We start from the raw sequence: 26,029 nt of genomic DNA, 5'->3' as shown, positions 1-26,029 counted from the left end.
CTTTTTCTATGAGTTGCCCTGCAAATGTTGCAAAGGGCCAGAAGGAAAGTCTGGAGCAGCATTTATTAGGGGAAATGAGGCTGCACCTATGACACCTGAGTGCATCCTCTCCATATGACACCTGATACATCCTCTCCAAATGACACCTGATACATCCTCCAGGTTGCCAAACTCCGGATTATCAGGTGCTGGCCACACAGTTCTGCCACTTAGTCAGGTGGAGACAAAGGCTCATCTGCAGAATACACCAGCAGACACAAACTCACAAACCAAAATTCAGTCAAAGTAGGGCATAAAAACCCTGTGCCCCAGGCTTCCTGGTACCTGTCAGCATCCCCCAGGTCCCAGAGAAGCCTTTCTTTCAACAAACTTTTCTGTTTTTAGTCATTTGAGAAGTGGAGGAAGGGAGTGAAATGTGAACATTACCAGGTTAAAAAAGCTAAGCAGAGGATGCCTAGCAGGATGGGGACCTTGGAGAGAATCCTGATCATGGCTGAGACACATGGAAGTCATTTCATGTCCCCTCACTTCACACGGAAGGAACCGTGGTGAAGAGAAGAGAGCCTTGGTCACAAGGCTGGTGGGCAGGATGGGACTACTATCTGACCTCTCCTTTTCACTTTTCTAGTTCGCTCCTGTGTGCAGACATACAAAACTGGACCCACCCGCACATACACACATATGCACGCCCGCACGCACGCATATTACCTTCCTTGTACCTGGAATACTAAATTGCAGCCATAGGAGTCCAGATGGCAGGGAGTATGGGCTCCTAGGGAGCCAACCCACAGTGTACTCTCCTGTCCATTTCTTCCAGGAAACCCAAAGTCAGACCACATCACCTCCTGTTAGAAAAAAAGGACAGTCCATCAGGAACTGACCATCCTCTATGGTCGTGCACATGTTTACTTTAAAAAACAACAACTGTTTTTAGCGCTTATATTTTCTTACAGAAAATGTTAGAGATGAGAAGGGTTAGGTTTTCAGGGTAGTATGAGAAAAACTTTTCAACCAATAATATCTGACTAACCTCAATAGTAGCGGCCACTCAACAAATATTTACTATTTATAACATGCTGGGAACTCTTGCGGAAGCTTGTGACAAATCAATGAATAAATTACGCCCACCAGGTGTGACTCCTACACCTGTCAGGGACAATAAACAACAGGCATAAATCTGTAGCTACCTGGGGCGGAAGTGCTGCAGGCAGTGGGAATGTCATGGAAATTCAACTCAGGAGGCCACAGGCCCATAAGCAGAGATTATTTTACCTGTGGGCACAAGCACTTTATTACCCGTTTGCACTTCCACAACCACAGAAAAGAAGCCTTATGGGTGAGCTCAGTCATTTAAAGCTCCCCATCCTAGAGCCATAGCTCATGCCTACTGAACCAGTCTCAAGCAGGAGGGTCACAGCGTGGCTTCTGAAACAGTCATTCCTAGGTGATTGATTCTGCTCTCTGCCCCAAGCCAGGAATCCGTGAGTGTAACAAAGACAGCACACTGCTGCAGACCAGGGCTCCCCTGGGCAAGGAGCTGAGGCAGGTCCTGCCCATACTCATAAGCCGGAAAGGAAAACTGCCACAACACAGGCATGCAAACGTTGGCGTATCCTTTAGTCATTAATTTTTCCTTTTTTTTTTTTTTTTCCAAGACAGGGTTTCTCTGTGTAGTTTTGGTGCCTGGATCTTGCTCTGTAGACCAGGCTGGCCTCCAACTCCCAGAGATCCACTTGCCTCTGCCTCCCGACTGCTAGGATTAAAAGCATGAGTGAACGATGCCTGCTTTGTTTTTTTGTTTTTTGTTTTTAAAGAATAAAACAAAAATATTTTAATGGGCAGAGTACTCACATAAATGCCAATGCCTCAAAAAACTATCTGCAACCTAAATAAATTCTCCAACTTTTGAGGGGAAATATTAACAGCTTTATTCAAAGAGAAAAGATTTTAAAAAGACATTCAATGGATGGTTTTGATTAAGATTAGAAAAACATTTTAAGTGATGAGACAGTAGGTTGGTCAGGGATATCCAAGAGACCCCCCCCCCCAACATTATAAGCTATTGCTCTTGGTTGTGCCCCCAGAGGCAGAAGGTGAATCTCTACCGCTAAGACACATACGTATATATGTAGCACAATCAAAGAAAAAGAGGCTATGAATTTGAAGAGAAAGAGGGGTACCTGGGTGGGGTTGGAGAGAGGAAAGAGAAGAGGGAAATGATGTAATTATCTTATAAATTATTTTTAAAAAGAAATGAGGTTATTTAGGGAAAATTTAAGTAGAATGCTTTGCTATATTTAAATGATGGGTTTTGAAAGGATGAAAAATCAATTATGGCTTTAAAGTCTGGCTTAAGTTCATAAGATATGGATCTTGGAAAACATCCAAATTTACAGACGGTGGAAGTAATAGAATAATACATTAAAGAAAGATGTCTAGGATAAGTGACACATAAGAGTGTTTCAAGGGGCTGGGGAGATGGCTCAGTAAATACGGTGTTTGCTGTACAAGCATGAGGACCTGAGTTCGATCCCCAGAACCACCACATAAAAAGCTGGGCTTGGTAGACCACTTGCAATCCCAGTGTTAAGGAGGCAGCGACAGGAAGAACCTGGGGCTCTCAGGCTGGCCGGCCTCACCTAATCAGGGACTTCTAGGCCAAGTGAGAGACTGTCTCAAAAACCAAACCAAAACAAGTGGATTAGAGCTGAGGAACACCCAGTATTGACCCTTGGTCTCCATCTCCACCCCCTTCCTTTTTCTCTCCCCTCACACATATGTTCACATGTCCCTGCACACTCACGTGCTCTCCTACACAAGTATTTCATGGTAAGACCAAATACAGCACATCTCCTGAATAGAAGAGTGTTGTTCACTCACAGTTAATACAAGATGGGACAAATTACAGACAGGTTGGCCCACGAAAATGATTTTGGTTTCTAACACAGAAGCAGGGCAGACACTGTCCTATCTCTTTGGGTGCCCTGCTTTATCATGGTGTTGAATATAAGATGTGATTTAGACCAATGATGGTTTTATTTGGTATGGACGTATGCTAGTCCAGCTCCTCACAGAAGAAATGAAGGTTCACAGGCAGGCCTAGCACTTCGTCACACGGGTGAAGGTGAACATTCATAGGGAGACACTGCTAGTACTCTAAGAAGTATTTGGATCCCCCCCCCCCATCTATTTTCCTTTTCAACGTGATTCCACTGAGGTAAAATGTTAACTATGATGAGATGCACCATTCTGGAGCAGAGTTCTACATGTCTGACAAACGTAGACCCCGGTTAGCTGGCTCCACCAAAGACCAGTCACCCTTCCGTCACTCTCCGATGCTGTCTCTCGCTCCTGGGCAGGCAATCCTCCTCCTCTACAGCCCGGCCAAAGTAACACTATTTGGCAACTGGATTCTTCTAGATACATATACCAATAATGAGACTCTGAAGTTTCTCTTTTAAATTTTCTTTTATGTACGTGTGTCTTGGCACATGTGTGAAGGACAGAAGAATCTGGGAATCAGTTCTCGCCCTTCACCATGTGGGTTCTGGGGATCAGACTTGGCAGCAAGTACCTTTACTCATAGTGATCTCTCTGGTCCACCTTTCTTAATTAAAAGGGTCCCTACTTCATGATGACTCCTGAGCCTTAGGGGTGGTAGTATAAATATCCTATTTAGGACCATCAACCCTCACTTTGTTTTAGAACTGTGAGGACTCTGAGGGAGAGGCGGGCTTATTTTCATTGTGTACCTGCTAAGGAGCCCAGCAGGTTCCAACGGAGAGTTCCAAACCCATGTTCACACAGATAGATGATCCTGATTAAACTCAGAGGGGATCAGAAAACATAACCTCTCCCCAACAAAAACCACGAATGTGGGAGGGAATTTAAAGAGGTTTAATAGGAGTATGGTGCAGATTAGAGAGGTTTGGGAAATGTGTGTGTGAAATTATCACACATTTTTTAAAGGGTCCCTCCCACAGGGAGACAAAGGCAGGTAGATCTTTGTAAGTTCAAAGCCAGCATGGTGTGTGTGTGTGTGTGTGTGTGTGTGTGTGTGTGTGTGTGTGTGTGTAGATAGATAGATAGATAGATAGATAGATAGATAGATTGACTGACAGACAGACAGACAGATAGTGCATTTCAGGACAGACATAGATTCTGTCTCAAACAACAACAAAAGCAAACGGTTAAACAAAAGGGTCCTTAACAGGTTAAACAACAGAAACTTTAAACTCTACAGTAAAAAAATAAGGAAGTATGTCTCAATATTTTTGAGAGTGAACTGCATTCCTAAACTATTACCAACATTTAAGAGACAAGATAATAAATTAGAAAGTACACTGAATTCTGGCAGAAAACACACTTTTTGGGGTGAGTGTTGGTTCTATCTTTCTGCATAGACTTTAAAACACTCTCTTTTTAGGGTTTCTGTTGCTGTGAGAAAAACATGACCGAAGGGACTTGGGAAGGAAAGGATTTATTTCACCTTACACTTCCAGGAAACTGTCCAGCACCAAGGAAGTCAGGACAGGAACTGAAACAGAGGCCATGGAGAGGTGCTGCTTACTAGCTTGCTCCTCATGGCTTGTTCAGCCTGCTTTTGTACACCCCAGGATCACCAGTCCAGGGGTGGCCTCACCCACAATGGGCTGGGCCCTCCCACATCAATCATTAATCAAGAAAATGTCCCCTAGGCTTGCCTACAGCGCAGTCTTATAGAGACAGTTTCTCAGTTGAGGATCCCTCCTCTCAGATAACCCTAGCTTGTATCAAGTTGACATAAAACTAGCCAGGACACGTACCATGACAGCCCAGTCTCTCACTAAGGTGACTTCTTCAATACCTATGGTAGTGAAGCGCAGCACTTTTGAAAAACTGTTGGGTTACTCACAGGAGCTCCTTGGGTGTCTTAGAACTCAGACCAGGCTGGCCTTGAACTCAGATCCACCTGTTTGCCAATCTTTGCTGGGGTTAAAGGCGTGTGCCACCATGCGCAGCTCCTAAATAGCTCTTAAACCTGTTCCAATGAATGAGTTCAATAACCATCACTCCATTTAAAGACTATTCTACACATAATAAAGTCATCCATATTTTTATAGTTTTAACAACAACAACAACAACAACAACAACAACAACAACAATAAAACACTAAAGAAAAACTGGTAGGAAGCTTAGAAAGCAGAATGATGGCTTCCGTTAGTCTACCACAAAAACCAATACACAAAATAAGAGTTAAAAATCCATGATTAAATAAATTACTTAGTTTCGTAGGACATGATTTGAGAAAGCATTTAAAGAAGTATTTCCACATGTTCCTTGTTCCTGTCCTCAATTCACAGGAAGCGCCCACAGCCCAGATGTAAAGGAGCTGCTGTTAATGGCGGACCACTGGGCTCCAGTGCCTCCTCGCTCAGGACTGTTTGCTCCTTTGTCTCTGTCCCTAGCACTGTCTCCTTTTAGTTATTTCCCATTCACAGGTCACACTATAGAAAAACCAATTTACATAATTCCACAATGAACTTACACCTGAATAAAGAAGTTAATGTTGGTAAAGAGCAATAAAACCAGGACTCTGAAAAATAACAAGACTGTTAACTATCATTAATATACAGAATTTAAATTCTCTTTCTTCCCCCCTCAGGAAAATGACCTTTAGGTACAGAAACAGAAGAGGTCATTAAGTCTCTATCTACTGGGTAAACACCTAAATTCTATTTTCTATTTTTTTAATCATGTGAAATCTTAGGTGCCAATCTGTCTCACCAGAAAGCATCCCTGTCTGAGACTCCTTTAATCATTTCCAAAACACCTGCTTCCATTTCAACACATCCTCACAGCTATGCCACAAAGTCCAACAGGTCTGAACTAATCTTCCCATGATTGCTTTTGCAGATTCTATATCCTGGTGAATTAACGAGCTCCTGGCTCTCTGAAGCCAACCTCAATCACAATGTGAAATAGAATCTACCTGGAAAACATTCTTGGTGGACAAAATCCCTTTTATTATATGCTGATTCTTCACAGTCTCAATTTTAAGAATGCTTATCAATAACTACAAGAGATAAAGGTAACATTTCTCAACTTTTCTATCTTCCCAGGGCAGTAGAGACAGAGTGTTCAGACATGCTTTGCTAAGTCGACGGCATTAATGGGTAACTGAAAACTAATGAGTCTAATTTTCTCATACCCAAAAGTCAGGTGGGTGTCAAAATAATAATTTCAGGCCATCTCCAAGACTACCAGGTATTTTCCAATTATATCAGTACGTTTACCAGTTTATTTGTCAATATATAAGTACTGCACATTTAATAGAGAGTTAATCTCCTTTATGGAAGAAAAGATTAAGTAGATGGAGACCTTAAACAGGGGTTTTAAGTTAAAACTTATAAACCTGGAAGAAGGCTGAAGAGAGCTCAAAATTTCTTATCAAAATTGGCAGATGTTACACTTGGTTAACTACAAGACACAGAACATTTGACAAGCCAAGGACTTAAGTCAAAATGTTCTTTAAAGGGTGCTAAAGACTAAGGGAACATGTAGTCATCGATACCTACACATATTCAGTATGTCAGCAGTTCTGAGGAAAAGAGTAAAGCCAGAGCCAGTGTGGTTAAAGGACCAAGACACAATTTTATGAACTACTAGTCCAAATAGGACATAGAGGGATGCTGGCTAGGGATGTACGTGTTTAAGTGGCTGAGGTTTGCAGCCAAGGCTGAATCTGAGCCAGCCCCAGGTAGAGCTTCTTGGGCAAAATTTGAGGGGGTCTGAGCAAAGGTCAGAAGGTAAGGCTCAGAGAACAGGTCTACCCAGCAGTCAATGAGCAGACCAGATGGCAGCTCATGATTGGGCTAGAGTGCTGGGGAGGGACTTGAACGCTATCGTGACAGAGTTTCAAGTCATTTAACGTTTATGAACACCATTAGTATGTTTTAGTATTTAATATTAGGCATGACTTGAAGAGTCAATTTTTCATAAGAAATTGTTTTAGAACAGAGGAGACAGTGTCAGAAGAACAGAATTATTACAGAGGCAATGCTAAACTCAAGAGACTCCCTTTGGCCCTTTGAGGATCTGTGAGGTCAGAACTACCTTCACAATATCACTAAGTTGCCTATCTCATTGTGTGGATACTTGCACTGACTGTGTATAGGCAACAGTGAATAAAACTGCTAGTGTCAAGATAGTGCAGTTAAGCAGACTAGTAGCATTGGTTTTTTTTTTTTTTTTTTTTAGATTTATCTTTATTTTATGTATACGCATGTTTTACCTGTATGTATGTCTGTGAACCAATGTGTGCCTGATGCCCATGGAGGTAAGAAGAGGGCATCAGATCCCCTGGAACTAGAGTTACAGATGGTTGTTAAGAGCCGTGTGGGTGCTAGACTTAAGCTTGGGTTCTCTGGATAAGTAATCAGTGCTTTTAACTGCTCAATCTTCTCCCCAACCCCAAGTATTACATTATTTTTAAGGGTGTTATTGAGGTATAATTGTGTACAGCAAACAGTATACATTTAAAGCATTTGACTGGTGAACTTGACCTATCTGCATTCTCGAGAATCCATCAAGACAATCAAGAAGACAAACATTCTGGTCAAGTCCAAACCTTCCCCAGTCAGTGTCTACTTCATGACTCATGTCTCCCTACAAACCTCATTTTCTGATAACCACCGACCTACCCTGTCCCTATAAATTAGTGTGTTAAGTTCTAGGATTTGTTGTTGTTGTTGTTTGAGACAGGGTTTCTCTGTGTAGTTTTGGTGCCTGTCCTGGATCTTGCTCTGTAGATCAGGCTGGCCTCGAACTTACGAACTCACAGAGATCCGCCTGCCTCTGCCTCCCGAATGCTGGGATTAAAGGCGTGCACCACTGTTGTCCCGCACAACTTCTAGGATTTTGTGGAAATGAAACTCTGTATGAAACATCCCTTTTTCATGCTAATATCAATCAAAGACAAACACAGGGTAAATTGAATCAGAATGAGGACTATGCCAAAGTAGATGGATTCATTTCATGACAATAAAAGGTCACTAATAAACCCAAAGAGAGTATGAAGCAAAACCTGACCAATATAATGAGGAAAAAAGCTAACAGTGTCCGTCTCTACACAACAGATAAAACAAATAAATGTACAGAAATCAATAAGATGTGACGCTTAAACCCCAGCCTGACTTAAAGGAGACTGGTAAGATACTCCACCCAACAAAAGAATGTGTAATATCCAAGTTTGCATGGAACATTCATCAACCATACTTTGGGCTAGAAAACAAATTTACATACATTTAAAAGGATTGGAATAATGCCAAGTATGTTTTCTGACCACAACGGAATCAAATCAACGTCAAAAAGATGGTTAGAAAACCCACCAAATATCATAAACCAAATGTTACCCTTTAAAAGTAAGCAACAAATCAAGGAATAAATCACAAGGTAAATTAGCAAATATTTTGGATTGAATGAAACTGCATTTTAGATATATGACTTTGGAAGCTCCTAAGTATCAAAAGCTTCTCTCATAAAAACGATGAGGTGTTGACAAATGTGACTGTAAATAATGGTGGAATACACATCAAGCACATTGCAGCACACCAACATTTGGAAGCGTTACCCAACATTTCCAAATAGTCACTGAATGGCATTACATCAGATCCATCATTCTGTGTCAGCTGGGCCAGGGGATTTTATTATAGGAACACAGAGTTCTTTCATTGTGGTTTCAGTGGCTATACTGAAGCTAATGAACCTTTAAGAAAATAGCCCGCCGCTGGGCAGTGGTGGTGAATGCCTTTGATCCCAGCACTCGGGAGGCAGAGGCAGGTGGCTCTCTGTGAGTTCAAGGCCAGCCTGGGCTACAGAGTGAGTTTCAGAACAGTCAAGACAGTTAGAACAGAGAAACCCTGTCTCAAAAAACAAAAACACAAAACAAAAAAAAATAAAAGAAAATAAAATAGCTCTTACCAAGCTTGGTGTGGTATTTTAAAGAATTCCACAACTGTCTGAAAAGCTTCTTAATACTTCCCCTTTTCTCAGCTGCATATGCTGAGACAAGGCTTTCTTCATCTCTCAGCAGACCAACAAATTGCCACAGCTATGCTGTAGCAGATGAGAATCCAACTATGTCCTGCAGCCAGGCAGTAAGGTGACTTGCAGAAGCTGAGAAGCAACCCACTCTTCTAATCACATTAGACTTCAAAGCATATTGTCTTAGAATATCATTTGTTATGAACAAATAAGGGGGCTGCTGTGTTATCTAATTTTTTTGTTTTGTTTTATTTTTTTGGTTTCCTGAGACAGGATCATAAGAAGGCCAGACTGAATGTAGCGGAAGTTACACTTGATCTCCTGGTTAAATACTTACTAATGATCTCATGTCAAGATAAAAAGGCTTGAAACAATAACAAGCACGATTTATTAACCAAGTTAATTGCATTTCTAAAAGCAAAACAAGACCTTAGGTACCTATGCTATATGAAGAGTTGGCACCCAGAAAATGGTCAGATGAGGATGATATAATATTAGCAGTCTAGACTGCTCCAAAGAGAACTAACTACCACAGTGTGAACTGACGGCAGGACCTCTGAACTAAAACCACCAGACTTTATAAGGGTTGACTGAGAACTCCAGCTTATTACCATTCTCTATGGCCAAGCCATATGCATGCCCAGTGGTGGCCAGGCCTGGGATGGGACAGACACCTGACCAAGTTTGGTGAGAGGCAGCCAAGGTAGCAGGAGCTAGACTCAGTACGGCTGGAAGTACTTCACCTAACTTGAACAGTTAGTTCTGAGAAAAGGTTTATACGGCCTTGTTTTCCTTAAAACGGATAATCATGAAATCATAGCGTTACTGTGAGAATTCTAAATGTAAGGCACTTAGAGGGGCCAAGGGCATGTGAACACTTGCTGAGTACCATTATTGCATAAGATTTCACTGAAATGTGGCGGGCGAAGGTGGAAGTACAATCTACAGAATGGCTGAGGGTACGGGGAAGACCAAAGTATTCTAAAAGTTAATTATGAAATCTATGAGTTCCAGGGCTACAGATCCAAAATGTGATCTACAATTACAAGAAAACCCACGTCCTAGGGAAGTATCACTCAAAGACGGTTGTGTACGGTGTTGGTTTTAGAGCGGTGCTTTTACTCTTTGAGGAAAAGGCACGAGGCACGACAAAACCCGTTATCAGAGCAGAGCTTTATTAGGAGAGAGAGGGGCAGAAGAGAATCACCAGGCCCGTGGAAGACAGTGGGGGGGGGAGAAGTCGGGGAGGAGTCTACGATCTGCTTCTCTCATGGGTTTATGGAGCACACATTGCATAATCACACTGCGCACAAATCACATGATCACACAAGCACACGGATTACACAGGACGTAAGGCCCCTTACTTGGCTACTGAATGGCTCATGTGCGGTCATATAGTTGGAGGAGTGGTTGGAATTCCAACACATGCTGTTGAGATTTGGAAGCATTTGCTGTGAATATTTTCAACATCAACTCATTTATCTAATGGCCATAAGAGTACAGAGGCTCTGCACACTCAAGATGTGGAGACAAGGATGGTGAGGCTAAGGCCAGCCTGGGCTACACAGTGAGAGCTTCTCAAGAGAGGCTGGAAAAGAAAACAGAGAGGAGCAGGAAAAAGTGGGGAGTTCAACCAACAGCGAGGGTGTAGTTCCCCATTTTTATAAAAAAAAACCTTTGTTTTTGGTTTTGATTTTTCGAGACAGGGTTTCTCTGTGTAACAGCTCTAGCTGTCCTGGATCTCGCTCTGTAGACCAGGCTGGAACTCACAGAGATCCGCCTGTCTCTGCCTCCCGAGTGCTGGGATTAAAGGCGTGCGCCATCACCCTGGGTAAAAAACATCTTTTTAACTTCTTAATAGGCTAATAAAAGATTTGCAGTTACAGTAACTGTGTGAATACCCTGACTCAATAAGGAAAAGAAGAACACAGTCAGAACAGGGGCAGCGTGAGCAGCCAAGGAGCATCACACACTGAGGGGGTCCAGAGCAGGAGGGGTCCTGGGGGGGCCCGGGAGGGGGGAGCGGAGGGTGGTGGCAGCGGGTAGCCCGACTAAGGGGGAAATACTTCCCTCTACAGGTGGTGGTGGTGGCAGAAACCAGAGCAGGGAATTTGCAAAATCACTCCACAAGACAAACTGGCGGTTTGAGAGAGAAGACACTGAAGAGGACATGGTGGTCTACAGACCCTGTGTCAGCCCTGCCAGCGCAGCAAAGGACTTCCACGTTTTGATTTCTGTCATTGACACTGGGAGCCCAGAACTCTCGGCCTCAGGCCAGAAACCACCTGAAGAAACCACAGCCTGAGCAGAGACTGAAGGCGGAGGCAGCCTGGTCAACATGGAGAGTAGCTTCCACTCTCCCCCCCCCCCCCCCCCCCACCCCCTCCACCCCACCCCCTGCGGACAGAACAAGAATTTCTGTGCGGCTGAGGGAAATGAAGTTTTCCACCCAGTCTATGCTTCCAGTACAACCTAAATGTCGCAGGCATTGTTTAAAGGTGGAGGGTGTGGAGCAGGTGCCGCTCAGCTGTGTAAGCCAAATGTCAGCCTCTCTGGAGCAGGTCTTTGGCTTCAGTGGGTCAAACGGTCAGGTCTCACGTGACTACTTATATGAGACAAAGGCAGTCAAGGAGGAAGGGACCATCGAACTTCTAATTTAGGATTGCTCTCAGGAGCAAATTCTTACCAAGACTAAAAAGAATGTATAACTCACCTGGAAAACATCTGTCTTGTCTCCAAACAGATTGACAAAATACTTATAGTCAGCATAAGCCCAGAATTTGGTACGGTCATAATCTTTAAATGGTCCAGGGACACCAGACTGGTCACAGCTCCAGGTCAGAAACTCCTCAAGGGTAGCGTCCACGTAACTACAAGCAGTTTCAAACTGAGGAACTGCAACATAAGGATCACAACTTGAAATGGTGCACAAGCACAGCGTCTAAATACTTTTCGCAGGAACATTTGACCACAATATTGTTTACCAATATTTAAAAATGAATTTTGTACTTGTTCATATAACAATTCACATCACTCACAATAAAACAAAAAGAACGGTTTCGTTTTTAAGATTAACGACTATCCTCAAAGCCAGACCTACAGTCCTTGCCCAGCATGAAGGTTGAGGTAGGAGAATCTTGGGTTTGGGCTACACAGTGAAAATAGGGGGGCAGGGAGAAAGGGGAAAGAGAAGAGACAGGAAGTGGGGCAATGGTGTGGGAAGGAGGGAGGAAGGGCTAAAGATCATCTTCGTTATCGTATGCTCCAGTTCTCCACTCTGGGGACCTGTGTCCACTCCTAATAATGCCCGCTCACACCTTACCTTCCTCAGTCTCGCTGGCTCACCAGGGTGTGTTCCCCAGTGGCTGAGCAACTGTGACGGCTCATCCTCACTGTCAACCTGACCGAAGTTAGGTCACATAGAAGACACATCTCTAGCCATGCTGTGAAAGTGCATCTAAGCCAATCCAGCTGCCATGCTTCTCCCACCATAATGCACTCTGCCTCTCCCCTGCTTTTTTTTGAAACATGGTGTCTCTACACGGCTGTCTGGGAACGCACTATGTAGACCAGGCTATCTGGAACCCACAGGGATCCTCCCGCTTTGCCTCCTAAGCACCAAGATAGGTTAAAGGCATGCATCACTATGCCCAGCCACACTGTATCCCTTTAAACCAGGAGCCAAAATCAAGTTCTGTTCCCTTAAGCTCTATTGGGTGAGAGTAACAATACATCCAATCTCAAAAAACTAAAAGCAAAACCCACTCCAGACAAAGATGAAGCTTTAAGCAGACAGAGGATGTGCAGAGCCATGTAATTAGGCGCAGAACACTGTGCCACAGACACTTCAGAAGGAAAAGCATCACAGCTGACAGAGACCAGAGGAGCTCCGAGGGGAAGTCTATGATCAGGGGAAGTCTACAATCTATGCCCGCTGGCTTGTTCTTATGAATCTGATGCCAAGGAGTCAAGGCTACGCTAAATGGAAGGAAAGCTTCTGCAAGTTGCAGTGTTTTAAATGAACACAGGGAAATTAATATTTAAGAAACCCAACTACGAGCTCCTTTGCAAAGCATGAAACCCTTTGAGGATGGGGGTGTGTGTGTGTGCAGCCTAGAGCCTGACACACAGCACATGCTCAGTCAAGCACTATTATTAGTCCTTATTCAGTCCAGTGTTGACCTGGAACCTTTTCCAAATTAAAGGAGTCAACAGAGGGATACTCAGGCTCTTCTTTCAACAGCTTCTGTCTTTCCCTCCTTCCTTACCCATTAGGATTATCCAGTCATCTTTATCCCTTCCTTTTCTTCAAAGTACCAAACCACAGAGGTGGGACAGAAGCAGGATGATGTCATCTAACCCATCTACCTCATCAACTTGACTTTGTGAAGTGGGAAAACTTAAGTAGGCCATGTTGATCTAAAAGACAAAAATCTATACACCTAGAAAACATTTCAATTTTGACAACTTTTGAGAAGCATCGAGGAGCAGTGCCTGGCAAGCAGCAAACCACTGATATATACAAGCTCTTAACAGCATTGGCATCCTCCTGAATTTACTATAAAACCAAGAGTGAATAGAATTCATTCTGACAGAAATGTATGTAGCATGAGTTTTTGTGATTCTGAGAACAGGAGCCTTTTCTAATCCCTACAGCAAACTCAGGAAAATGCATGAGTTCCCTGCATAGAATTCAACCCAACTGACTGACTGAGAGCTGAAGTCCTTAATTGAGCAACCTGGCCCTGGCGTGGGAGGACAGGACACTTCAGTGACGGCATTTACCACCAGCAGATCTGCATGGTAGTCTTCAAAAGTGGGCCTCATTAGAGGACTTCATTTCCTGTCACAGCAAATTCTGCACATTAAAAATGAAAATCTAAAAATGTAAAAACTACGTTTGAGAATTGTTACTGCTAGGGGAAAATTAAAATGAACAGGATGAATGGGAATGACAGATCTTTCCATTTACAGAATGATTTCAAAATAGAATCTTTTCCCTCTGGCCGAGGAGCAGCAACACAAAGTGGTGCTCTGATTTTAGGTGACGGTCCCCTCTGGTAGCAGCCTGCTTTCCTTGGTTGGCTTTCTGCAGTGGGGTTATCCTTTTAACTCTTATCACTCTGTTCTGTTATTCAACGTTGAAGCAGTTAGGGCAGCTCCACCTCCAACTACTTACTGCCAAGTATTAGGCAAGAAGCAGCCCTAGTCCAAGATTTCACAGCCAAATCCAAAGTGAGCTTACCTTTCAATCTAAAACAGAGGGTTGTAAATGTATGTATTTGCCCAGTAGGAAAGCAACTCTTTTTCCATGTTAGAATTTCCTCACTTTACCATCTAGAAAGAATGAGTGGAGAGTGCCTCTGCACAGGATTTCTGGCTGCTCTGCTCCTTTCCACTTACTGCTGTTCGGCACTATTTCTAAAAGGGTCGGTAACTTGCCAGCTGAAGTACAGTGCAGCCAGTGAGCACTCATCTTGACAGATGAATCTGGTTAAAAATGGGTTTAAAGACCTACATGCTATTCACTATCTGTGTCCTAAAATAAACTCAGGAAGGCATTATGATTTTGTTTTTTGAGACAGAGTCTTATCGTGTAGGCCAGGCTGGCCTCAAACTCAGAGATGAGACTACCTCTGTCTCCCAAGGTCTGGGAGCAAAGGCGTGTGCTATCATGCCTGGCTTTAAAAAAAAATGTTTTAAAAAATATGCTATAACTGTAGATAATCATAATGTATTAAACATTTCAAAGAGCTAGGAGAAAGGATTCTGAAAAATTACACCATAAAGAACATTCAGAGAGATAAATATGCTCACCTAACTTAAACAATGTCTTAAAAACTTAGCAATGTCTACATAAACTGAACGTAGTACTCCATTAACATGTAAAACTTTTATGGTTTCTGTGTATTAGTTAAAGATAAAAAATAATGCCAATTACTTTTAAAAGCTAGTTACTAATACTACTGTTTCAAGCATCCCAGAAAAAATTCTAAACATGACCTAAGATAGATAAAAAAATATACTCAAATATAAAAGAAACAAAAAATATAATTATTTATAAAATTATGTGCCCATCTTTCTGTAAGACCTACAGGAACAAACAAATAACTACCTACACCAAAAATAGTGGATACAAAAATCAACAGAGAAATAAACAACTTTTATCTATGTTCCAACCTCCCCAAAAACCAAACAAGCAAACAAACAAAAAGACCCACCATAATAAGCCATGTAGAGATCCTGTCTCAATTTTTCCATTCTATATATACATATTGGGCAAAAATATTTTCTTTACACTTGCTATAAATAATGATAACTATAAACCTTTTTGCTGACAGACTTGGAAGGTAAAGATAATGGTTTTGTTTTTGTATAGAAAGATACAATTATACGACAATGTAAACTTCTTTCCAAAAATTAATTTTTAGAGCTTAATGAATTTTCATTAAAAATCTCAACAAGGGCCGGGCAGTGGTGGCAAACACCTTTAATCCTAGCATGTGGGAGGCAGAGCCAGGAGGATCTCTGTGAGTTCGAGGCCAGCTTGGTGGTCTACAGAGTGAGTTCCAGGAGAGGCACCAAAATTACACAGAGAAACCCTGTCTCGAAAAGCCAAAAACAAACAAACAAAACCTGGCAAGGGAGAGCGTTTGGGATCATTCAGTGGGTAATGGTGCTTACCCTGAAAGTACAGGGATCTGAGTTCAAATCTCCAAAACCATACAAAGGCCGCAGAGCTCCACATGTCTGTACCCCTAGCATTGGGAAGCAGGGACAGGTGGATCCTGAGAGCTTGCCTAACAGTGAACTTCCAGTTCAGTTCAGTGAAAGACCCTGCACCCAGGCAGTGAGGCAGAGTCCCAATACTCTGGTCTCCATAGGTGCATATGCTCACGTAGAAGCATACTCATGTACAAGCACCACATAGACAGACAGACAGACATATACACACCCCAGATGGGTTTATTTTCTTTCTTTCTGTTTTGTATTTTTGGTTTGTTTTTCTGTGATGTTATTTATTTATTTATTTATTGTGTGTGTGTGTGTGTGTGTGTGTGTGTGTGTGTGTCTGTCTGTCTGTCTGTCTTTTGAGAAAGGCTCTCTCTATGCATCCCGGCTGTCCTGGAACTCACTACATAACCAGGCAGCCTTGAACTCATAGAAATTTATTTGCCTCTGTCTCACGTCAGAAAGGTTTCTTTAAAGTGAGCATTCTATGTACTATAAAGTCCATTTGGATGAATAAAATTCAAAGATATTGAGGAAAAGAAGAGCAATGGAAGATCAGAGTAGACTAGTGGTTTCCAGAAGCTATGGAGAGCAGGGAGGAGGGGTGGACAGGGAAAGGGTTGGCATGGGAACTAAGCTGCAGTTTCACAGGAGACGTTCTGGCATCCTAGCACACAGTAGGGAAACAACATACCATGTATTTCAAAAGAACTAGATGAAAGGACTTTGAATATATTCTTCAATTACGAAGAAATGATCAGTATTCTGAATCTGATATATATATACATATGCAGAAATATCATGTGGTACATAAAATATATACAATTTATGTCAGTTAAAATTATAAATACATTTGGTATGATGATGTAGGCCTGTAATCCCTGTGAAGCCTGAGGCAGGAGGATTACCAAAAGTTTAAGACTAGCCTGGACTATACAGTGAGCTACAGGGTGAGACAGCATCTCAAAAACAAACAAACAAACAAACAAGAAGTGAGTCATTGGTTGTCTGCGATGTACTTTTAAATACTAAAATGTGTACCAGTGCTAAAGAATGTTATCAAACGTTTTACTAGCCCCAAGGTTGAAAGTGTAAGATGTGGCCTCGAAACCGATGGGAGGAGACACAAGAACACACAGCAACACACTAAGGTGCCGCCAAAGCCAGCACATTTAAAACGAGTATCTTGTAAGTGATGCTAGGACTACACTTCTCCACTTCGTTATTTGGAAAAACTGTAGCAAACACCATCATTAAGCTGTCAGAGGAAAGGACTAGAGTAGTCTATTTTAAGAGAAGAAACTTCTAAAATGAAACAAATGAAAATAAATGTTAGTAGAGCACTAGCTGATTTGATTATAAAAAAGCACATGTGTAGCAAAAACAAATGCAAGCAATGAGTGGGGAATAGCCAGAAGATAAAGAATTGTCTTTAAAAGTTAATAAAACGAAAACAACCCCCTGAAGCTTGAACAGAAACAGCAAAGGACAATTACCAGGAAAAAGCAGGAATTACTAATAAATATGAATTTACACTCAACATTACCAGCAAAAATGCTAATTACAGTAATGAGATCCCACCCTTTCACCGTCCAGATCTTTTAAGAGATTAATTTGTTTGGTTTTGAAGGGCACAGACATGGAAGCCATTTCTCTGTAGATCTATTGCCTCTGTGTCAAAAGCCTTTCATTCAGTCACTCCACAAACACAGGAAGTCTAACAGATGCTGAACCAGCATGAGGTAAGGCCCTCCCCTTTTGGCAGAAAGACCTTAGGGGGTGGAGATTTCAATTACCTGTGCAACCAACAACGTGTTTATAACCATTCCAGGTGTCTTTAGGAAAAAATGAAACAGAGTGTTCTGTAATAATTTGATAGCCGTGTCTGATGGGGGAAGGAGGAAGGAGGAAGGAGGAAAAAACCATTTAACTTTCGAGGAAGAAGAATTAGCTACGGAAAGCCAAGGAAGAAGAGCTGGGAAAGGAGCTTCAAAGGGCTGGAGAGAGAGATGCAAAGGCCCTGAGGTAGAAGAAGCCAATTCCTGAGACAGACTGAGAGAGATGAAGCTGGGCTTCCAGGACCACACCACACATCTGTCTTTCGCCCCAGAGTGAGGAGGAGTCAGCAAAGGGTTTGAAGTCTATATAACATTAGACTTGTTATTTATGTAGCTGCTATCATCATCATCATCATCATCATCATCATCATCATCATCATCATCATCGAGAGTCTCACTATGTATCCCTGTCCTGGAACTCACTCTGTAGACCAGGCTGGCTTTGAACTCAGAGATCCGCCTGCCCCCCGCCTCCTGAGCACTGGGATTAAAGGTGTGCGCCACCATGCTCGGCAATTCATTTTTCCATAAACTGTCTCTGACTACAGTGTGAGGAACGACCTGGGAAGTGAGGACAGGGATGCATGTGGAGTAACCGCCCAGGAAGGAACAAGGCAACTGAAATTCTGGGAGTGACATTGAAGGGCGATGCCCTCTAGAGGGCGCCATGGAGTCAGAGCAGCAGGTGGCTGCCAGATAGTTAACAAGCAAGTCACAAGACCCCAGAGTGACTCAGCTCCTGGTTCAGGAGCTCCACAGTGAGTGCTGTTGCTGATAATCCGCACACTCTTGCACCCAGTGACCTCTTCTAGGAGTCCATCCTAGGGGAAAAATCAGACACTTGGCACGTTTTTACATTTAAAACTTGCAAGCAATTTTAAGCAGCTCATTTCCCCCTGTTCACTCCTGACTGCATCTAGGGCCTAACACATGATGTATCTAGCTACATCTCCAACCCTTTTTGGGGAGGGAGGTAAAAGGCACAGAAGAGTTGCTTCCTGTGTCTGGTTTCTTTCACAGAGCCTGTAATCAATCTAAACAGAACAAATAAGAAAAGTCTTAAATAAATTATGACATTGCCATATGATGGGATATTGGGGGTCATTTAAAGTCCCATTTAATGTCATGAGTTGTTCTTCTGAATATGTGGAGAGAGAAAGCCTGTGGAAATCAATACAATCTTAATTTTTAAATACAATCTGTTGAACTCTGAACAGGTCAAGATGGAGGGTTAAGAGCACTGGCTGCTCTTCCATAGGACCCAGGTATGATTCCCAGCTCCCACATGGCAGCTCAACTGTCTGTATCTCTAGTTCCAAGGAATCTGATGTTCTCTTCCGGCCTCCACAGGCACCGGGCACTTACGTGGTACACAGACACACATGAAAGCAAAACATCCACACACATAAAATAACTAACTAACTAACTAAAAGTTTATCTTTAAAAACACAGGCGCACACCTATAGGATTTGCTGAAGGAGGTGAAGGTATGAGGAGGATCAAGAGTTCAAGGCCAGCCTATGCTGGGCATTGTGGTACAAACCTCTAATCCCAACGCTCCAGAGGCAGACACAGATGGTCACTGTGAGCTCAAGGCCAGCCTGGGCTACAGAATGAGCTCCAAGATAGCAAGAGCTACATAGGCAGATGCTGTCTCACAAACAACCAAACAACCCAAACAACAAAATAAGGTATCTTTACATTTCTGTGGCTTTTCTACTTTTTCCAATTATTTTCTACACAGAAGAAGCCATACTTTCATTTTAAAGTAATTTCTATTTGAAGTGATATTTGTTGAATACTAACTCTATAAGCACTATTTTAAATGTGTTGTGCATATGAACTTACCTTTTTTTTTTTTTTTTGAGATGGGGGGGTCTCACAATGTAGATCTGGCTAACCTAAAACTCACTGTGTAGACCAGGCTGGTCCTTTTTTTTTTTTTGAGCTGAGGATCGAACCCAGGGCTTTCGATAGCCAGGCAAGTACTCTACCACTGAGCTAAACCCCCAACCCTGACCAGGCTGCTCTTAAACTCAGTGTGTAGACCAGATAATAAAGTAAGTGAAATACTGATACACCAGTTGAATACCCTTGTCTAAAATTCCTACGATCAGAAGTGGTTTGTTTTTATCTCTTATTTTTCTGGATTTTGGAATATTTGCATATATAGAATGAGCTATTTTGTCGATTGAACCCAAGGCTACTATAAAACTCATTTCTACTTCATATCTTCCTTAGACACATAGGCTAAAGGTGGTATTATTATACAATTTTAGGCTAAGGTTATACATTTTGCTTTGTGTGATCAGGTATGGAATGTTCCTGTGGCATTGTGCTGGTGCTTAAAAATTCAGACTCTGAAGCATTTCAGATTAGAAATGATCAATTTATATTCCTATAGGGATGAGCTGTGAAAGAAAGCTGACACAGAGGCCACCTCTTCTGTACCTGTTATCATGTCACCCTGAATGGGTAGACGTAGACAGACGGAAGTAGGCGGTGTTGCTGGGGCTGACTGCTTGCAAAGCACTGGCCTTCATGACGGGATAATGAAAACATTCTGAATTAGACAGTGGGCTGTAAGCCTGTGAAAACGTTAACCACCATTTGATGAGATATTTTAGAAAGGCAAAAAGCTATACTTTATGCTGTGAGAACTTTATTTCCATGGTTAAAAAAGAAAAGCCTAAGTTACCTTTACTAAAAACTCAGTGGTTTCTCACAACTGCAGAGAGGTTTTTAAAAAACTCCCGTAAGTCTTAAAGATTAACTTGAAACCGTCAAATTACCATGGCTCATGTGCAGTAACAGTCCTAGCACCCTAAGGAGGAGGTGAGCAGATTAAGGTAGAGAATTCAGGTAAATCGTGCTCAGCGAATGAACACTAGCGACCAGCAGTAGTGTGGTGTCTGGAGTCTAGGCAGGATGGGAAAATACCACACTCTGTATTTCTCTTCAAGTCAGCAACAGACACTTCAGTGAATGGCAGATTTGTTTTACAACATCAAAAGGAAAACATGTAATCTGATTTTAAGCTACTGCACCGGTGTAGCATTTCATTTAAAAATACTAAACCACCAAGTCCGTGGTTAGAATGAGATGCCAAACTGCAGTAATTCTCGTGTGTCTCTGAGTCCAAAATGGCTCTAGACACCAAAAGCAAATTGCAGGATATATTCTACAAGGTCAAGGTGGGAGAAAGGAGCCAGGAGCTGCTGAAAGAGAAACCAGGGAATGTTTTGGCTCCTCTTTGGCTATGAATAGGTCTTTAAGAACTACTTCTCTTCAATGCACACTGAAGTGCAAGGTAAAGACCAGACCACAGCTATGGACACCTTAAGATTAGAAACATGTAATTTCTGTCCTTTAAAGTAAGGACACTTGAGAGATAATGATAATCACTTTATCTGACAACAGGGCAAAAATGTCAAAATCTTTAAAGTGTTCCAGAAAAAAGGCAACAAGCACAATGGTCTGTTAATACTAAGGAAAGCAAAACAAGAAGAATAAAAACAAAAACGTGCAGTGCAGCATGTGCCCACAGCCCAGGCTATACAGGACAACCCCGGGAGGAGCTGAAGACCAGCCAGTCAACATAGTGGGGCCTTGCTTTTTAGTTTAGTTTTGTTTGTTGAGACACGGTTTCTCTGAATAGTCCTGGCTGTCCTGGAACTTGCTCTGTAGACCAGGCTGGCCTCAGGCTGGCCTCAAACTCACAGAGATCTGCCTGCCTCTACCTCCCAGGTTCAGAGATTAAAGGTGTGTGCCACCACTGTCTGGCTTGTTTTCTCATTTTAAAGGTGGAAGCAGAGGCGTAGTTCAGTATTGCCTCGCTTGCATATAAACACAGAGAACAAACAGCTTTACATACATTTTATGCTTATACAGTACAATAAAGGTCAAGAAGAGTAAAAAGTAAAAGATAAAATTATAACCATGACTGAGTGTTATAAATAGCCTGCAGCCAAACATGTAGGAATGTGTTCTAGATGAATCACAAGAGGAAGGGGCTACGACATTGTATTGGCTATTGCCGCATTATTATACTATATGGTGCTGCTATTTTTCAGTGGAATGGGGCACAAGGAGTCCATAATTTATTTATTGTCTACCATGCTCAATCAGCCACAATGTCTAGCAACATGAGGAATACATGAATAGACAGATTTGCGTTTTGTGTGGGTGTTTAAACCCAATTATTTAAACAGAGGAAAAGGCTGTATGAGGTCAAACTATTTTCTCACATTTTCTTATCCGTACAGTGAGTGGTCAAGAGGAGGAGACAGAAAGGGTGCCTAAAGATGGGGTGAGCACTGCTGAGAATGGGCACTGCTCAGAGTAAGGGGCTACTGAGGGCGCTGCCATGGTGATCGCTCCCTACCTGTATCCTTTGTGCTTCTTAGGCCCATTCTGAACCGGATCTGCTTGGCCTCCAGGACCTCGGAAAGGTGTTTTGCAGTCCAGTGTTGTGCTGGCCAATCAAGCGCCATGTTACAAAAGATGGCAGGCTGCTGCAGAGACATTATAATTTCTTTCGCTTTCTCTGGCGTGAAAGGTTTGACCCGCTCGCCTAGGGAGAGAGAAGAATAGGGCATTGGATAACAATGTACAGGTAACTGTGGAGTCATTTCCCGTGGCATGAGGAGAGATGGCTAATGCTGTTTCTGCTCTGGCAAGTCTTCCCATGCCATTGCACTCCATTTTTCGCTGCTCAGGTAATATTGGGCCTCAAAAGTCGGAATTCTTGTTTTGGTTTTTGTGAGACAGAGCCTTACACTGCAGTCCAGGTGGGCCTGGAATTCACAATGTTGCTCAGGCTGTACAAGAACTCATAAAAGATCCCCTGCCTCAGCCTTCCAAATACTTGGACTGCAGATGTGAAGCACCACACCTGGCTAATGCAATTCTTTTTTTCTTTTGGGTTTTCGAGACAGGGTTTCTCTGTGTAGCCCTAGCTGTCCTGGATCTCGCTCTGTAGACCAGGTTGGCCTTGAACTTACAAAGATCTGCTTGCCCCAGCCTCCCAAGTGCTGGGATTAAAGGCACACACAACCACCGCCAGGCTACGCAATTCTTTTCTTAAGTGATTTTTTTTTCATATTAAATTTTTGATGTTGGTAAACATAATTTTCAATTCTAATAGTAAAGTTTTATTTTTTAAAAAGGCTTTCTAGCTAATTTTAAAACAATGAGATTTTTGGAATATAATACTTCTTAAGTAGAAGGGTAGGTAAACATGCTGGTGAGTGTTACTCTAGAACAGCTAGAGTTTCTGGGATCATCAATGACTGCCCTTGCTATATGACATGTTCAATGCTAAAACCAACAAAAAGGCTATGCTCTATTGCTTTTTAGTGCAGTTTCTAGAATAAAAGACACAGCTTGGATAGCGGCACATTACTATCACCCCAGCATTTGGGAACTCGGGCAAGAGGACCAGGCGTATGAGGCCAGCCTGGGCTATTCAGAGGGTTTGAACCAGCCTGGACTACGGTGAGACTGTCTCAAATTACAGAATTTGAATTTCGGAAAGAGAGTCTACTATTCTCTCATTTATTCTATCCATCCGTCCACCCACCCAGCCATCTCCCCTTTCATCTCTCTGTCGCTCCCCGTCCTTCCAAGGGCCTCTCACTTGGTAGACAACCACTCAACCAAGGAGCTCCTGCTCCAATGGGGGGTTCCCTTTAAAGCCAGGACAGCTTCACACTTGGACCGACGCTCAGACATGTATTTATGATCCTCAAAATCTCTCAGGAACAGGCCAGCTCCTTCGACACTCAACCTTGTAAGCTAATAAAGAAGAGGAGGTAGGAAGGGCTCACAGAAGAACTTGGGTAATCTGTGTCTGTCCCAATGTAGGGCTTTTTTGCTTTTGTTGTTTTGGAGACAGGGTCTCTCTGCATAGCCCTGGCTATCCTGGAGCTCTCACCATGTAGACCAGGCTGGCCTTGACGCCAGAGGGATCCTTCTGTGAGGCTCATTTTTTTTCAACTTTTAATTTTTTATTATTAAGAAATTTTCTATTCACTTTACATACCAACCACAGATCCCCCCCTCTTCTTACTCACAAGGCTCATTTTTTAAAAATTTTTATTTATTTTTCTATTATCAGCTCAATATAGTACAAATTCTTATCCTAATAGTGAAATGTTTCATTGAAGCTTGCCCAGTGATTGTGTAAAACCAAACTTACTGTAAGCCACAGTCATCCTAGGGTCCCCCCTGCTATGTAGCCTCCCTGGTTCTGTGGGTTGCAGTCTGATTGTTCTTTGCTTTATATCTAGTATCCACTTATGAGTGAGTACATACCATGTTTGTCCTTCTGGGTTTGGGTTACCTCACTCATGATGGTATTTGCAAGGCTCATTTTTTTTAAAGACAATGAAAACTTAGTTTTGCTCCTTCTCAGGAAGGCCCACACTGTAGAATCTGTCCCTAAGCCCTTGGTGACAGAGATAAATAGGCTCCCAGCCCCAGCAGCTAACACCCAAGAACCTTGACCTCTGCAAGGGATGAGGTCAGTGTGGGTGTTTGGAGGACAGGAGGAAGAGCTGGGACCACGAGCAGACCAAAGTTTCTGTCTCTACCTTCAGCTGGTTGTTTTCGTTTCTTCACAGACACAGATCAGAGGGGCCCACTCTCCCCTAAGGGGAGCTTTATGGGTAAGGAAATAGGACGGAGAAAATTAATTTCCAGTTAGGTCTTTATCATAAGCAACAGTCCATGTTTTAAATGGGCAAAGCTACAGGTAACAGCCGATTTGCCCTTTACTGATATCTGATAGGCCCTTCATTTGTATTCTGTTGCCTTAAAGCGGGGACTACCAGCTAGACTGTCATCACGGCAGGCAGGAGACTCGAGGACACCTCAGGCACTTCAAGAATACTCCATTCCAGTTGCAAGGAACACTATAACCACCGATGCCACTGAAGCCACAACTACTTCCGCCACAAACTTGCCCTGGGTCTAGGGGACTTCACTTCAGCCTCACAAGCCTTGGTGAACTCTAGATGGCCACACCTATCCTGCAGCAAGTCTCACTTGGGACAGGAGGGGAGAGCTTTCCCAGCAGCTTAGCAATGAACTTGTCATTGATGTGTATGTGACATCCATGGGTGATGTGGTCCACACAAAAACACAGCTCTCCACTCAAAGGGAGTAAGAGAGTTTATTCTGGAGTCAAATAGGACCATGGCCCCAGGAACAGACTCAGGCTGCCCCAAACATCATGTTCCACTGTAGAAATGGTTAGATGACATTTTATTAGTTATAGAACAAAGTCATACATCAGGGCATCACCCAAATACAACAGTGGGAATCACAGGTAGGCAGGCAGGGTACAGCAAAGCAAGGCAAATCTGCTGTATGTTTTATATACTAGCTAACAGTAGTCTTAGCTCTGGGGCTGGTGGAAGTTAGTGGTTTGCTAATAATACATTGTAAAGGTTTTGACAAGTACAAGAATATTAGTTCAGACATGGAATAGGTAATGAATGTTTTTCAAGGGGACTAAAATGGCCTAAGATATTTTGGTTTTGGTCTGCAACATTTTAATTCTCCGTAACTTCAGTCATTTTATGTAGAATCTATTTTTTTCTTTTTTTTTTTTGTTTCTTGTGGTTTTTGGAGCTTGTCCTGGATCTCGCTCCGTAGACCAGGCTGGCCTCAAACTCACAGAGATCCGCCTGCCTCTGCCTCCCGAGTGCTGGGATTACAGGCATGCGCCACCACGGCCCAGCTATTTTTTTTCTTTTGGTGTCTATATGTGTATGTGTGCAGTGTGCATGCATGCATGCATGTATGTGTGGTGCACAGGTGCAAATGTGCATGAGCATGTGGAGGCTTGAAGTTAATGTTGGGTGTCTTTATTGGTACCTCTCTACTTCATTTACAGATAGGACCTCTCTATGGTACCCACGGCTTACTCATCTACTAATCAGGTCAGCAGTTTGCCTTGGGGACTTCCTGCCTCCACCCCGAGTGCTGGGATTACAGGCAGCTGTCATTCCAGCCGTTTTGATGCAGGTTCTGAAGATCTGCACTCCCGTTTTCACGTCTGCACAGGAAGCCTTTTACCCACCGAGCCATCTCCCCAGCCCCATCTTCTACAATCTTGAACATGTGTGGGACTTTTTTCTTTCTAGAAACTCAATCTGTAGTGCACGTGTATGACTTGTGATTGGTGGACCTAGAAGCTGCGCAGAAGTCAGTGGCTACAGAACCAGGCTGCTTTCAGTCTTGTTAGGTTAAGTCTGAGAAGTGTCCTTCCAGTACACCGACTGCTCCTTTTGAGATGCAACACTAGGTCTCAGTAAAAGCCTCTTCTAAATGGTCTTTTGGTGCCCAGGGACATGAGCAGGCCAGACTATGAACATGGAGCGCTGGGTGTAGCTCTAGGTATGCAGTTGCAGCTGTATGGTAACTAGAGA

At 42.8% G+C, this 26,029-nt stretch overlaps 1 protein-coding gene across 1 annotated transcript in view; it reads right to left on the bottom strand.

Annotated features, from left to right (window-relative positions):
- The window catches only part of Hspbap1 (HSPB1 associated protein 1), a 52,028-nt gene that overhangs the window by 10,976 nt on the left and 15,023 nt on the right, over positions 1–26,029 (bottom strand). Inside the window, exons 2-4 of the mRNA XM_036204214.1 lie at positions 21,979–22,167; positions 11,738–11,919; positions 709–845 (exon numbers count right to left, since the gene is read on the bottom strand). Coding sequence (XP_036060107.1) covers positions 709–845; positions 11,738–11,919; positions 21,979–22,167 — 508 coding nt within the window. The remainder of the gene's footprint in view (positions 1–708; positions 846–11,737; positions 11,920–21,978; positions 22,168–26,029) is intronic.

Source organism: Onychomys torridus, chromosome 12, assembly GCF_903995425.1.
Source record: "Onychomys torridus chromosome 12, mOncTor1.1, whole genome shotgun sequence".
NCBI lineage: Eukaryota > Metazoa > Chordata > Mammalia > Rodentia > Cricetidae > Onychomys > Onychomys torridus.
The sequence above is the reverse complement of the archived record's forward strand: the minus strand, read 5'-3'. Positions and strand labels throughout refer to the sequence as shown.